The 15,613-nt window shown below is 38.5% G+C and overlaps 1 protein-coding gene across 5 annotated transcripts in view; it reads left to right on the top strand.

Annotated features, from left to right (window-relative positions):
- SGCD (sarcoglycan delta) overlaps positions 1-11,905 on the top strand; it is a 630,158-nt gene extending 618,253 nt beyond the window's left edge. For all 5 annotated transcript variants that reach the window (XM_060765538.2, XM_060765537.2, XM_067463658.1 and 2 more), the window contains 2 exons: positions 4,065-4,188; positions 7,673-11,905. In XM_060765538.2, the coding sequence (XP_060621521.1) occupies positions 4,065-4,188; positions 7,673-7,846 (298 nt within the window). In that variant the 3' untranslated portion in view covers positions 7,847-11,905. The remainder of the gene's footprint in view (positions 1-4,064; positions 4,189-7,672) is intronic.
- Positions 11,906-15,613: the final 3,708 nt, after the last annotated feature.

Raw genomic sequence — 15,613 nt, 5'->3', positions numbered from 1 at the left:
TATGTGGTTTGGTGATCACCAGCACTATGACAGAGAAGGCTAAAGATCCTGTAAAACTACAGCTCCCATTAGTCCATATCATTGAGCCACAGCAGTTAAAGTGGTGTCAAATTGCATTAATTCTACAGTATAAATGCACCCTTAACTTGACATCAAAAACAGGTCAAACTGAGTGCCAGGAGAGCAAGAATATGCTATAGTTTGGATAACATGCCTCTGAAAATGACCTTTTCTTTGTAGCTAAGCTGGTTATCTGATTCTTCATGGTAGACATGCACTGATCACGGTCTATTAATATACAGAAGCAGGCAGAATTGGCTCAACATGTGAAGTGGTTGCTAATAGTTAAGGTCAATATTGACAAAATTATTTCATCTTTTCTCCTCTCTCTCTCTCTTTCTCCCTCCTCCTTTTCCTTTTTAACAAGAGGTTGTTTTATTCCCAATTCTCAGGACTCCTTGCCTCAGCTAGAGGGTAGGTTGTTGTGCCTTTTATCAAGGCTGATTCCCTCCTTTGCTCTTTTTGCTCAATAGATACCAGGCTGCCAAAACCCTCTAAATGCTTTCTAGACTTCTGGGAATTGAAATTAACTTCCCTGAGGTTCAGATTCTCTATGCCTTGAATCATCTGCTCCCATAACCCCAAATATAAGACTAAACCTTTAAAAGCATTAGTTGACCTATATTGTCGAAGGATTTCATGGCTGGAATCACTGGGTTGTTATAGGTTTTTTGGGCTATATGGCCATGTTCTAGAAGCATTCTCTCCTGACGTTTTGCCTGCATCTATGGCAAGTAACCTCTGAGGATACTTGCCATAGATGTAGGAGAAACGTCAGGAAATAATGCTTCTAGAACATGGCCATATAACCCAAAAAACGTACAACAACCTGTTTGTTGACCTCTTTACATCCTCTAAAACCCCAAAATGCTATGCCATCTCTCCCAGAGAAAGAGAGCTATTCGATTTCCCTATCTGTTAACCTCATTTCAAAAGCTGGTAATCTTAAACACAAACAAACAGAACCCCATCTTTGGAAAAAAAAATATGTCTACAATCTTGAAGTAATGGTACATTGTAAAAAATACAAATACGGGTAATTACTTCCTGAGAACCATAAGTAACAACAAAAATGAAACATCTGCATATAAGAGGAACTCTTTAAAACACTCTTATGTTATAGTATGGTATGAGCTGAAATTATAGTAATACTATTTGGAAAATACACAGTGGTATTTTAGCATCTGATAGAAAACATACAATGGGAATTAGTATTTGCCAGCTAAGAGCTTATAAAATTTAATGTTGAAACCAGGTAAATTCACCACAACCTTGAGAAACAATCATGGTTGCATAGCCTCACAATTTAAAAGTACTTGTTTTTAATTTTACACTATCAAAGTTCAATTTCAAAATTGTTTTCAAATTCTGTTTTAATGTGAAAAAGTTGGTTTCAAAATCTTGCCTTCAAAAAGTGCTTGGGCAAATTGAAAAGTCTGGCAAATGTTGAATATTTACAAATATTCATTTCAGCTTTACTCAGAAAGCAAAGAAAGCACCAGAGCCTGTACCATTGGAAATTACAGGAAAATATGAGCTCAGCTGCTGTCCTCATTTCAGAGTGATTAATGAGGCAGGAAATGAAAAGGAGAAATCTGGATAAGTTATGTCTGCTCAAGAGAATGAATTCCTCTGAAACTACAGAACAAACTGATATGCTGACCTCCAATAAATTACTCTGGGGGTTTTCAAACCAACTAGGGAAGTTTTGCTCTTTCTTGATGCAGTGTTTCAATGACACCAAGAAGGCACCTAATTGGGAGGTGCACAGTTGCTGTTTGACTGAGAGCTAGAATGCTCTCAAGATAGATCTGAAAGAAGATACAGATTGAGTATACTTTAGTCAAAATGCTTGGAACCAGAAGAGAATTTTCCCCATATTTTGGAATACAGGCAGTCCCCAAGTTATAAACATACGACTCGTAGTTAAGATCAGGGGTGAAGCAACAGGAAGTAAAAGAAATCAAACCCTAGGAAAGGAAATTCACTCCTGAAAGAGTTATCATGAGGAAAAGGTATCTCCATAGAAGCTTTCTCACCAATTCTTGTTTCCACAACAAGCCAAATTTTTCACAATTCAATTATTACAGAGACATGAAGTGAGGTGAAATCTTCTGAACAGGGACGCAGACAGCAAAATAACTACCACAACAGTGTTAATCCTTCCCTATGATATCCAAAGCAAGAGAGAGAGAGAGAGAGAGAGAGAGAGAGAGAGTCGATCGATCAATCAATCGATATAGATAGATAGATAGATGATAGATAGATAGATAGATAGATAGATAGATGATAGATAGATAGATAGATAGATAGATAGATAGATAGATAGATAGACAGACAGACAGACAAATAGGTTTGGCAGGAGTTATACTTTAAAAATGTGCCTGTTCTGACTTACATACAAATTCACTTTAAGAACAAACCTACACAATCTGTCTTATTCATAATTTGGGGACTGCGTGTACTTGCACATAAATAATGAGATATCTTGAAAATGGAACCTAAGTCTAACCGCAAAATATAAATACAAATTTCATTTATGTTTCACATATATATAGCCTGAAGGGAATTTTATGCACATTCTTTTTAATAACTTTATGCACAAGTTTGTGCGCACTGAACCATCAAGTAAAGGAGTTACTATTTCAGTCCATGTCAGCAATTTTGGATTTTAGAGTATTTTCAGTTTCAGAATTCTGGATAATGGGTACTCAATCTGTTTGGGGAAAGTAAGGATACTTTTAGGACTGGTCACACAAATGGTCAAAAAGGATTAAGGCAAACAATTTACTGCATGTACTCAAATCTAATTACCTACCCCAAATTAGGGTGAACATTAGATTAGTGTAATATGGTAACTTTTGCCAACCTAGCAATTCGAAAACATGCAAATGTGAGTAGATCAATAGGTACTGCTCCGGCGGGAAGGTAACAGTGCTCCATGCAGTCATGTCGGCCACATGACCCTGGAGGTGTCTACGGACAGCGCCAGCTCTTTGGCTTAGAAATGGAGATGAGGACCACACCCCAGAGTCAGACACGACTGGACTTCATGTCAGGGGAAAACCTTTACCTAATATGGTAATCTTGGTGCCAAATCAAAGCAAAAGTGGAAGCTACTTCAGGAGCACAGAGTTCCCATTTGATGAATGTTATCTCTAATTTAATTGCCATAGTTCAATGCTATGCAATGCTGGGATTTGTAGTTTGGAGAGGCATCAACATTCTTTGGCAGCCCCCATGATCCCATAGAATTGAACCTGTTTCTTATTGTATGACAAGTACAACTGGACTTCAGATCTTATTTACCTCTGGGCAAGAAGAGTGCACCTTCATAAAACTAGAGTTGTATTAGCATATGTTATGGGTCTACAGACTGGCCCACTTGCCTTTTACTAAATAGATCAATCACAAACAGATGCCAGAATTTAGCCTTACATTGATATATGTATAATACTTCAGTCATGGGAATGTTTTCAATAGATCATTCTCTTCCACCCACCCCCTGACCTTCCCATGTATATGAGGAAGCCTGGACAACAAAAACTAGTTTTGTTAAGCCAGACATGGCTACAGAGCTCCATACAATTTGAAGCCCAATGCACAGAACTCTACCAAGTAGATATGACTTTTCCAATTCAGACCTTCCTAATGAATATGCAGCAGTCAAGAATGGGAAGGATAGGACTACAGTACACAGACCTGTTGCTTTCCACACTTACTGTTGAAAAAACAGCTGAAAGAGACTCTAAATGAGAAAACAAAGAGGCTTGGTCTGAGAGTATTATTCACTTGCGATGATCATCAGGTTGTGTGAGGTGCCACCATGTCAGAATGACAGTTTTTCCAGGAAATTCCCAGACTAATATGCTCCTAATGGCATACATTATATGCAAAGTAATTAATGCATTTATCCCAAACTTATGAAGTTCTCTCCCCAGCATTATTCTCTACCAGCACCATCATAAATCAGCATGTGACCTGATCTCCTCTTCATGTTACAGACTCGAGTCACCCACCCGCTCTTTGGTGATGGAGGCTCCCAAGGGAGTTATCATTGATGCTGAGGCTGGCAACCTGGAAGCCACATGTAGGACAGAGCTCAAGCTGGTATCCAAAGATGGAGAGGTAAGTAGTACATGAAGTCAGCCTCAAAACTAAGAGCAAAAAGAGTTAAGATCTGGGCCCTATATGAAAGTCCATAATAAATAATAATAAAACTTTATTTATATACCGCTCTATCTCCCCGAGGAGACTCAGAGCAGTTCCCAGGTAACATCACAAAACATACAAAGTAAAACAACATAACCATAAGATTAACAAAACAATATAAGCATAAAAATTGTCTCCATAACACACATATATTAACAATAACCCTGCCTGTTTAAGGCAATTAAAAAATTTACAAGGCCAGGCCAAGATTTGTGCAAGCCCAAAAATTCTAGGGGTCCCGGGAATTAAGTGCAATGCAACAATAATATTAGGTACGAGAATGTGGCTGTTCTTTGTGGGGCCGATTAGAGGAAGTGATCTGGGTAATTGGTAGGAAGAATAAGGCTGTATTCGGCAATGTGTAAGACTGAATTAGAACTGGTCATTTTCAAAGGCTTGTTGAAACCACCAGGTTTTCAAGTTCTTACGAAAGGAGGGGAGGGATGGGGCCTGTCTTATTTCCCTTGGAAGGGCGTTCCAGAGACGGGGGACCACCACCAAGAAGGCCCTCTCTCTCGTCCCCACCAACCATGCCATTTTGATGTATTGTTCTACAATGCCCATTATCTTTTAACAATCTAAAGATTAAAAATAGGACTATGTTCACTAAGCAATTCCATTTGTGTTACAGCTTTAATAAACAGCATGGAAGGTTTAGCAAGTATGTTAGAACTCTTTGTATGGGGGACAGAATTCGTTGTATGCAAACTACACTTCTTCCATACAAAGCAGCAAAATGATTCATTAGTTTTAAAGTGCTGGGATAATAGCATTGGTTGTGTGAAACAGATTTATGCAGCTGTAAAATGTGCAGTGCTACTAAATTCTCTTTTCTCTTGTCACTTTAAACTGAGATTTACTTGACCAGCATAATTAAATCTTATATCATCCATTTTTGCAACGAGAAGAGTTTAACTCACCTGTATTGATCTGTACAGCAATCTGGAGATAAGGAATGTGGTCAAAGAACTATTTCAGGTTGCTGGAGATGCTTAAGAGTCTGAGGCAATATGTGAACTAGTTTCCACTGCCTTAAACATCTCACTCACTAAGTGCCTTCCCCTCTTTTGTAAACTCATTATTAGCTGCACTGTGATTTGAATCAAGCAATGGCTGCAATCCTGCTGGTTAGTTCCACATTACAGTAGATCCATTGAACCTATTGTTGAGTGCCATTACCTTCCCACAGAAGCGGTACCTATGTATCTACTCATATTTGCATGTTTTCGAACTGCTAGGCTGGCAAGAGCTGACCTAACAGCAGGAGCTCACCCCACTCCTCAGATCAGAACTCTGCAGCTCAGTGGTTTAACGCACTGTGGCACCAGGGGACCCCACCTGCAGAGTGTATGTGTGTGTGATTATATATATATATATATATATATATATATATATATATATATATATATATAATATCACTATTGGAAAAAGAGTCAGCAATCCTTTCTAACCCTGTACTAGTCTCTCTATACATTCTTTTCCCTAATATGTGGTTAGGCACCATGTATGACCTATTGTCTACTAAATGAGGCATCCCACCTTCTTCCCCTCCTCAACTCACACTTAGGAGATGCTTGATTTGTAAACCCTCCTTGGGTTTTCTAGCCTGCAATGCTGTGGTTCTTAATTACAGGATTGGAATACATTTGGTGACACGAGCAGAAGGTATAAAATCAATATAAACCTGTATGTGCATTTTCATTGGTCAAAGCACATGGTGGAGTTCAAGTCAATTGTTTAGGACAGGACTTCTTAAACTCTTTTAACTTTCAACTCCCTTTTGCCCAATAAATGTGTATGTGACCCCAGATATATAAGTATATAAAATAGTTATACAAATCAAACTTTTTTGAATATCAGATGGTTACATCTGTGATTGGAGGACCAATTGTACCATAGTAATAACCATTTGAGCATGACTAACTTCCAAGTACATAAAAATCAAACTCATTAAGTAAATTACAGTGGTCCTCAGTATCTGTTGGTGTTTGGTCCCAGGACCCACAGTGGATATCAAAACCATGTATGCTCAAATCCCATGATATACAAGGATATAGTAAAATGATGTCCCTTATATAAAGTGGCAAAGTCAAGATTTGAGATCTTGAGCTACAGATGGTTGAATCCATGGATACATAGGGGCCATCCTATTGCAAGCCAAACTCTGTAATAAAATTAAGGTGCAAAATAAATAAATAAATAAATATTATTTCCTTCAAGCAACTGAGTGCAGTTGATGAGATGGAAGGGCAGTAAATGCCTGGAGAGGCTGGCACGGTTCAGTCTAACATACCTTCATTGCTTGTCCTCACCCCTCTTCCTCCTCTTCCTCCTCCATTACCTGACTGTGTTCTTGCACCCTCCTCCATGTGGCTGCCTGCCTTCCTGGGCCCTTTTCCCTTCCCTTCACAACTTGAGCTGGGCTTCTCTCCCCCCCCCCCCCACACACACACACCCTTTTGACCTCATCACATTAGCATTTCAAAGAATAGACAGTGTTTGTGCCTTTTCAATCCTCCTGCGGAATTCTGGGGTTTATAGTATTGGGAGGGGAGGGCAGGACCTCTCAAAGGCCCCTCCCTGAACTATAAACCCCAGAATTCTGCAGGATGCAGCCACAGGATTGAAAGTGGGTGCAAATGCTTTGCCTACTCTTTAAACCATTAATGTGATGATGTAAGGCTTCAGCTCCAACTTTTTCAGGAGGGGGGAGCCTTTTGCAACCCCAGTTAGGGTCAGATCCAACAGTTTAAGACCTCTGGTTTAGGGTAACCCCCTGTACTTTTGTGTTACTCTCCTGACATCAGAACAAACATACAGAGGCATTCAGTTGAAAGGGGACAATAGTGGATAGCCAGGCAGTGATTGGTTGTGCCTGGGTAGTCAACCACAAAATGACCATATTATCCTAGTTATCCCTCTTCATTACCTTGCAACCAAATGACTTTTTAGGAATTGTATCCCAGCATCAGTAAGGAAAAAATGCAGAGAGAGCAATTATTTACGTCTGGTAAAGATTTGCACTCCAAAGTATGATGCCTAAGTTGGTGAAAGCTGGATGTACTTAGTGGCCAATGTTTACCTTTAAGCTATTCTTTCAAAGAAGAATGGCTCCATGTGAAGGTTGTGACTGTGCATGAAAAGTGTGAAGAATAGAAGGTTTGTCTGTGAGCTATTGTCTAACTCTGTACGCAATACAGAAGTGCCCAGATGAACAAAATGAGACCACAGAAATAGATATCTCTATTGAACAATATGTATAAATGACTATTTCTCCTTGGTTCCAGTCATTTATTTATCACAGACCTGAATTTCACTGTGAGTTTCCATTGAAAGTGTTAAAATCTGATGACCTGAGTAAACATTTCATTTATTTTCCCCCCTTTCTCTTCCCCTTCAGATAACGTTGGAGGCTGCAAATATCAAACTACCTAGATTGCCTCAGGGATCCTACTCCCCTTCCGGATCTGGGCAAAAAGCCTATGAGCTGTGTGTGTGTCCTAATGGAAGATTATTCCTGACTCAGGCAGGATCTACTTCCACCTGCCAGATAAAGACAAGTGTCTGCCTTTGAGAGAGACTCCTTGTGGCAGGCGGAGTTGGGGGCAACATGGCCCCTGCCTGGGTTCCCCAACTATTTTTACTAGAACACAGAGAGCCTATCAAAGACTTTTGTGTGTGGGTGTGTGTGTGCGTGCGTGTGTGTGGGTGTGAATATATAAATATATAGATATATATAGATATAAATAAATATATATATATATATCCTTTGTGTAAAATGAGGTTTCGGTACAAGAAATCCCAGGGTGACCCTCTTTGTGTAGCATTCATTGCTTCAATATCAGAATTCGAAAGCTGTGCACAAATTTGGATCTGGGACCTTCCAAGCAGTGGCCATGGGTGGCTCCCATGGGTTTTAATCTGAACATTAAAGTTGCAACCTACAATGCTTGAACCCTACCCCCCAAATACATTCAGTACCTTGGGTGGCTTCTTTATAGTTTAGACTAAAATATAAATTGGATTTCTCACCCCACCTACCCACCTCCACTGACATTGGAGAGAGAGCCCTGCTTCCAAAAGTATTCAATCTATGTCGAAGTCTCCATATATAAAGGTATAATACTTTCAAGCCTCTCTAAATTTAGTTTAAGAAAACCATCACACATGACTCTGTGCCAATATGGGTATAAGGAGAAACAATGTAATGTAACGTGATGTGGTTGCACCCATCTTTATCTGCCAAACATACAGAAAACAGGGTCTGTAAAGTGTGGCCTTCTAGTGTGTCCATCTCAGATAGGTGTAACGTCTTCACATGATATAGTTAGCATATGTTTCCATAAGGTATAGTTTTCTCAATTTGTATACCTGACTAGGCATAATGGCATGTGTGAAGCATCCTTAAGCTGTAACCATCACAATAAAGGGCAACATAACTTGTAGCAATCCTTATCAGCTGACTTCTGAAGACTTCTGACTTCAGAGAAACAAAAAGGAACAAAGGCATCAGGGCTACATGGACAGTCTTCCATTGAATGGAGTTACTCAGAAATAAATAGTAATTGGAACTGTTAATTTCATCAACAATTGGATTAATTGGAAAGATAAACATTTTTTATAAGTCACCCTCTGATTCAAAGCCTCAAAAATGTTTAAAAAAATAATTGTTTTACCTATTGCTCTCCTTTCTTGAGATGGTTTGCCTTGCATTTGAGAGCCATGTAAATGTGATTCCCTGACGATTTGCTAGCTCATCAAAGCAAAGTGTAAACTGTCTGGTAAAAGATAGCATAATGAGACATGAATCTCTGATTCTTATTACACCAGGTAAGATGATCAGACTTCCTACTGCTTAGAATGATCCAAGACACCTATGGTTAAATTACATGTAGCTCATTTCTAATTAGAGACATATATCTCGAGAGACATCTTGTGTGTTACTATTCATATCCCTGAGCCTAATTTGGCTAGCTGGTGTCTCATTAAGTAACATAAAAGTCCTCATAAAAGTGTTATCTACTGAAAAGAGTTCAAGCTGAAAGCTGGACTTTCCGTGGCATCACGGCTGTTCTCTCAGCTCTGTTTGTGACCTCTGTGTATTCAGTGATAGTCTGAAAAGGACACTGACTACTCATAGAGGATTTTCCATTCATTTGAGAACTCCATTCAACCAAGGCACTTAATCAGCTAGAGGAACCCTCCCAAGTACATCTTCCGCAGCCCATCTCCCCTTAAATGGCATGGATCTATCTTCATGATGATTGACATGCAAAGGGGCTAAAGACTGAATCAACATAAATAAAAGATTCAAGTTCTTTTTTTAAAAAAAGTTTTAAAGTTCACTCAAGACCAAATCAATAAACATGTGAAGTTCAGCATAAAAATCCAAGGTCTATTCTCACACATTTGCTGAGATTTACTGTTCCCTCTAGATCACAAGTAGGAAAATAATTTCCCCATAAAAATAAGAAAATGATGAACGAAATAAACTTGGGCTGATTATCATGCCATGTCACCTATGTGAAACATGCTTTTTGGCGAGCATCATTACTGTCTGTAGTTCAAATGACCACAGAACCAGGATAGCTTGTGCATACTGGGTACAGTGAAATGCAAGTTTGAATCCATCAAAACTAGACAAGTGAGGAAATATTTGTAGTATCATCAAAAGGCAATCTTGCTTTCCCCTCAAGATAAAATGTCTGCAAAAAAAGAAGCAGCTCCCAACGATAGATGTTTGAGACACCTTTTGCTGTCAACTTTTGAGGCTTTCAGTTTCTAAAATGTCTTCTTTATTTCATTACAAAAGGAGAACAACTGTGTGGGGAAACATTTACTGGATTCTAGCATTGTGAAATTAAAAATATACAGTAATTCCTCTGCCATAATAGTCTATTAGGCCAGAAGGCCAGGATATAAATTTGAAAAAAGTAACTTCCCTACATAGAATGTTTCAAAGATTGTTGAGAACAGTCAATGCTAGTTGTAGACACGTCAAATATCACAGAAGCTTACTTTGAAACAAAATATTCTTATGGTTTGCATTCATTGTGAAATAATTGGTTCATTAAAATTAATGTAAGAGTTTCTTTTAAAACTAAGTCAAAGATAATATTCCCTACAGGAGCTGTTACGATGGGAGACCATGTTAGCCAAAGCAACAAAGAGTCTTGAGACACTTAAGGCTGCAAGTACGCTACAATGAATGTTGCCATAGAGCATTTTCTTACGTTTCCCTACATAAATCATCTGTGAGATAGAAATAATCTCACAGATCTGATGTGTCTGAGAAGGGCACATCATTTTAACAATGGGTTCCATAAACGATTGCTAGCTGCATTTTTGTTATCCATAAAGAACACAAAGAATAATATGAGACCCAATCACCCCTCAGCTTTATTGAAAATAAATGGATAATGACAGGTTTAGCAACTTCAAAACATAATTTGATGTATTCTTTTCAAGCCATTTTCTTTGATTTCTGGTGGACTAGAGAGCACCAAGAACCTGTCTGACAAGATTGTCAGTGTCAACTTGAAAAGCACCCCCATTGGTTTCAATGGAGTTTGGATTAAGCCATTTTTAAATATCGTACCTTGGTGCTTCAGCTTGATGGTAAAGAAAGGTTGAAGACACCAATGAAGTGCACTTTTGGTGGACAGTAAATGAGCAGATCCACATTTCATTTTATAGTATAGTCATATGTGTATTTACTCAGAAGTAAGATTCAGTGTGTTCAGTGGCGCTTACGTTTAGGTAAATACATTTAAGATTTCAGCCTTAGTGACACTGTTAGGACTTTAAAGCATTTTGCAAGTTGAATGGCTGCTGTCACCACTTAATTTTCAAGCTGACACTTCGATGCAAGGGGGTCACCCAGGATAATAATTGTATTGGGACACAGGACTATTCACCATCTCTGTTCAAAGAGGGAGACGTGCCTTTGCCTTAAGTCAATGCACTCAGCAAGGAGAAGCACATCATATTTATCTCTTTATTAAGTTCATTTATTTGGAGTGTTGGACTGAAGATTGGAGAGAATGGTGGTTGCCGTGTTTGAGAGTTGAGTGATGGCTTGTGAAGTAGACTCACTGGAACTTCACAAAGACTGCGGGGCATCTGGAACAAGTGGAAATCTCTGTCATGTTTTGGCCGGTGCATTGAAATTTTCAGCTCATCATGGAGATCCAGCTTCAGAGCTTCAGAAATGTTTGTATACTGTGATGACATTTTGTTTCTTTTTCATTTCATATTGAACATTGATCACATACAAGGGCCATTTCATTAGGGAATATTTGTCAGCCTGCACAAGATGATAAACAAGTTGGACACTGCAAAGAAAATATACATATTGCAATGTAACGGAGTGGTTTGATCATTTCTCCCCCTATTAATTTTACTGATAATGAAAGAGGACATTGAAATTAGTTTCCTTTAGAGGAACCATTGCAGTACATACCATTGATGTGTGTGTATGTGTGTTTGTAACATAATGGCTTCTCTTTTTGTTAGCTCAGCTTTTGTGTTAATCTGGTTCCTGATCTTCAAAGATACATATCTAGTTATTAACTATATTACCTGAAATCAAAGGATTACGTGCTTAGAAAGAAAATGAAGTGTTGGAAAGTTGCTTCACAGTGGTCTTCAATTATTCTTTAATGAACTTGCTTAGTTACTCTTCTAGTATGGGAGATCTTTACAACCTACCAACTGCAGATCTCATTCTTCTCACCAGAAAAGGTTACTATTATTTAAACTCTTCTTAAATCCTTTTGCCAGATGCACTTGTCCTTAATATTACCCAAAATTCATATAGAAAAATCAATTGTTTGAAGCTTGTCAAACTACAAGCTGTTGAAAAACTTTCCCCCTTTCTTGTCTTCTGACAAAAGTAAAATATTACAGTTATAGGCTACTGAAAGTTTTAGTTTAGAGCTTAGGCAATTTTTGAGCTTCTGTTGGCTATGGGAATTTTATTGATAATTCTCCCAACATTGTCAAGAGCAATAGCAAAAAGCTCCATACATGTCAAAATAATATCCTATATTTTAGACACTTTTGTGCATGCGCAGTCCTATGGTTTCTAAAAAATCCTGGTCATTCAGAGGCAATATTCCATTGTAGGAAGTGTCCGCTTCATAATTTCAAAATAATCTCCATGTTTCACCACTCCAGTATTAGTGTCAGCACTGGAAGGTGGGAAAGAGAACAGAACCTTGGTATAGACAAAGCAAGAGCAGCTCTAAATTTGCAGAATGCAATGCCTTCCATCTCCTAGTCCACTGCCACATCTCCAACACAAAGGAATATTTAAATTAGTTCTTGATCTAGGCTGTATTATGTTTCTTCAAGAACCCAAATTGCAAAATATTGTAACATAATAAGATTGCACTGTTGGTCATCTTTTCAAGGAAACATATATGACTTCTGTAAAGTTGTACCTCCATATCCTCTTGGAAATGTAGAGTCTAACTGAAGCAGTTTCCTATTTGTGGTCTATATTGTCTTTACTTATGTTAAACAAAATCCTAACAAAAGTACGATATGCCATTTTTAGAATATTAAGTTGTACAGGTCAGAATTTCAGAGGGAACCTCTGCTGGTAGAAAAATAGATTCCAATACAACTGAGAAGGTTAGTGTGGGGAGTGGGTAACATGACAATTAAGATCCAGTATGGTGTAGTGATTTGAGTATTGCACTAGGGACCTCTTCACACAGCCCTTTCAGGCTGTGCCATTGCACTACTAAAGGGAAGGCGCACGGGGCGGTGCCCCTTGTGCCCTTCCTCCTCCCTCATCTCATGGTAGGGATGGGAGAGGATTCATTGGAACCCTCCCCCCCCCCATCAGTTGGCAGAAAGGGCGACAATGTGTGGCAAAATGCATTGCCCTGCCACCCTTTCTGCCATCACATGGCAGAAAGGGGAGGAAAGTGTAGGTAGTAGCTCTGTTGGAGTTATCCAAACAACAGTAGAAGACAAAGTGCTTTTTGGCACTTCCCCTCCACTTTAGGAGGAATTTGGGTGAGGCCTGCAGTGGCCTTATCCAAGGCATGCATAAAGACAGCCAAATGGGGCAAAATGCTTTGTGTGAAGAGGTCCTATGACACCAGGAAATCAGGGTTCAAATCCCCACTCAGTCATGGAAACCCACTGGATGATATTGAGCAAGTCACATTCTTGGCCTAATAGGAAGTCAAGGGGATACTCTCTTGGAACAAATTCTGCAAAGAAAATCCCCATAAGAGATGTGAGAGTTGCCATAAATCAGAAATAATCTGAAGGCACATAACAAGAACAACAATGAATATTCTCCTTTCTTTCTCCAGAATGGATCTCTAAAAGGCAGGGTCTGGAAGGGAAAGAAAAGAAGAGTCAAGATTAAAAAATGCTGCGAACAGAATCTTGGATTTATTCCACTGAATCAGAATCACAAATAAGCATTCATAAAATATATAGGGATGAATTATTAGTAAGTAACTTGGTTTGCTTTTTTTTTTGTTTAAAAGGGATCACATGTATTTTGAAAGTGTTCATCATTTTGCACATCCTGCATTTTGATCAGTCACATATGTACTTCTGTATAAAGAGGGGAAGATAATTTATAACAGTTTATTGTAAAAACAGTATTATATACTGGCAACTGAGACCCATATCTTTTATGAATGCATTAAAAATAGGGTAATCAGATATAATAATGGCTTCATGTTCTATCCTTTTTTTCTTGTAAGAAACAGTTCATGAATGATTGTATTTTAAAAGGACGTGTTTAGCCTATGAAGAAACTGCAATTCCCCCCAATTAATTAAGAAAATGTGCTCTTTTTCTGTTTATTTTAAAAACTGTGCATGTTCCTTTTTGTCATTTAATGAACATCATGTGCTCTATGCTCTAGTCTGCAGCAGACTTAATTCATATTTTTCCTTGGTTTCATTACTTTCACTGCATATGTTGTTTGTGCACTCTCTGCTTAGATCCAGTAACACCTATTGTTCAGCTTTGTTCCACACTGGGATTTCTCCCAGATGGCAATTTATTTCTAGTTGCCAAGGGGAAGCAAAGGTGGATGCTGAGCCCGTTCATGCTTAAGACAATGTAAGAAATGTTAGAAGAATAAATACCTCCAGAAGGTATCCTAAGGATTTTTTTCTCTCTCAAAATTTAGGACCTATTTTTGGCCTGAGCTTTACCAGTTCAAGTCAATGGACATTTTGTCAAGAGCTTTCAAGCAGCTGAAGCATCACACTTCTTGGAATAAGATACTGTAGCTTCTTTCTGAAATACTTAGGTTGTTTGACAAAACTTAAGTCCCCATGAATGGTATGGTTAAGCAGAAATGTTTCCAATTATTGTGACATTTAGCATTATAGGTCTTTCAGAACATGCTAGAATTGTTTTTACACCTAGGATATATTGAGGAAAGCTGTTGTTATTCATTGCCTGTATACAAGTAACATGTGAAAACTTATTGAAAACATTTTTTTTACTTGGTTTGATTCAGCAGTCAGCAAAATAATTAGGTCAACCATTTAGAGGTGAAGTTGGCATTGTTGAATAGTTCATAAAGAGACAATAAGTCAAGATCCTGCACCAGGAGACATAGCAATGACAATGGGTCTTCTGGAGACCTCTAAACCTCACCTTAGCAGATGTCAGACAGCACCACCAGCATAGGATTTTCTGAGACACTGGGGAGCAGGGTGATGAATGGGACTATGGGTCCTCTCACACCTGCTTTTTGGGAAGCATCTGATTGTCAGGAGAGGATTGGGCACATCTTTATTCATCACCCTGCTCCCCAACATCCCAGAAATACCTATAATGGCTGTGATGTCTGGTTCTAAAATAGGTTTCAGGTGGCATTTTCAATCACAGTTATAAACATGGTTTCAAAAAGTTACAAGATCATAAATCTGGCTTAAAATATTTAAAATACTAAAGTTGATGCAGCCACCAGTTTTTAAGGCCATGTAAGTAATGGTTTTATGTAGTTGGGCTTGTGCACAACTGATATCTCAATGTGTTGCTTCTTCACTTGTTAAGAAAATGGTGGACAATATGAATACATCTCTAAGAAATCTGGGTCTGCCTAAGCCTGCAGTCTTGTACAGTAAACACCTAGTTTGATTTAGGCCAACAAATTCTATCTGGCCTACTTCTTAGTAGACATGGAAATCTCACTGTTTTCAAAAAGCTAGCTGCACCTTTTTTAAAAGTTGTGCTAACGATAAGGCCTTTTTTATCCCCATGCTGTGAATACAGTTTGCATTCAAAATTAGTTTCATATGCGCAAGATCATAAACTTGTGGTTTGCTTGCATGAAAATAATGATCCAACA

The sequence above is a fragment of the Anolis sagrei genome, chromosome 2 (assembly GCF_037176765.1).
Source record: "Anolis sagrei isolate rAnoSag1 chromosome 2, rAnoSag1.mat, whole genome shotgun sequence".
Taxonomy (NCBI): domain Eukaryota; kingdom Metazoa; phylum Chordata; class Lepidosauria; order Squamata; family Dactyloidae; genus Anolis; species Anolis sagrei.
The sequence above is the reverse complement of the archived record's forward strand: the minus strand, read 5'-3'. Positions and strand labels throughout refer to the sequence as shown.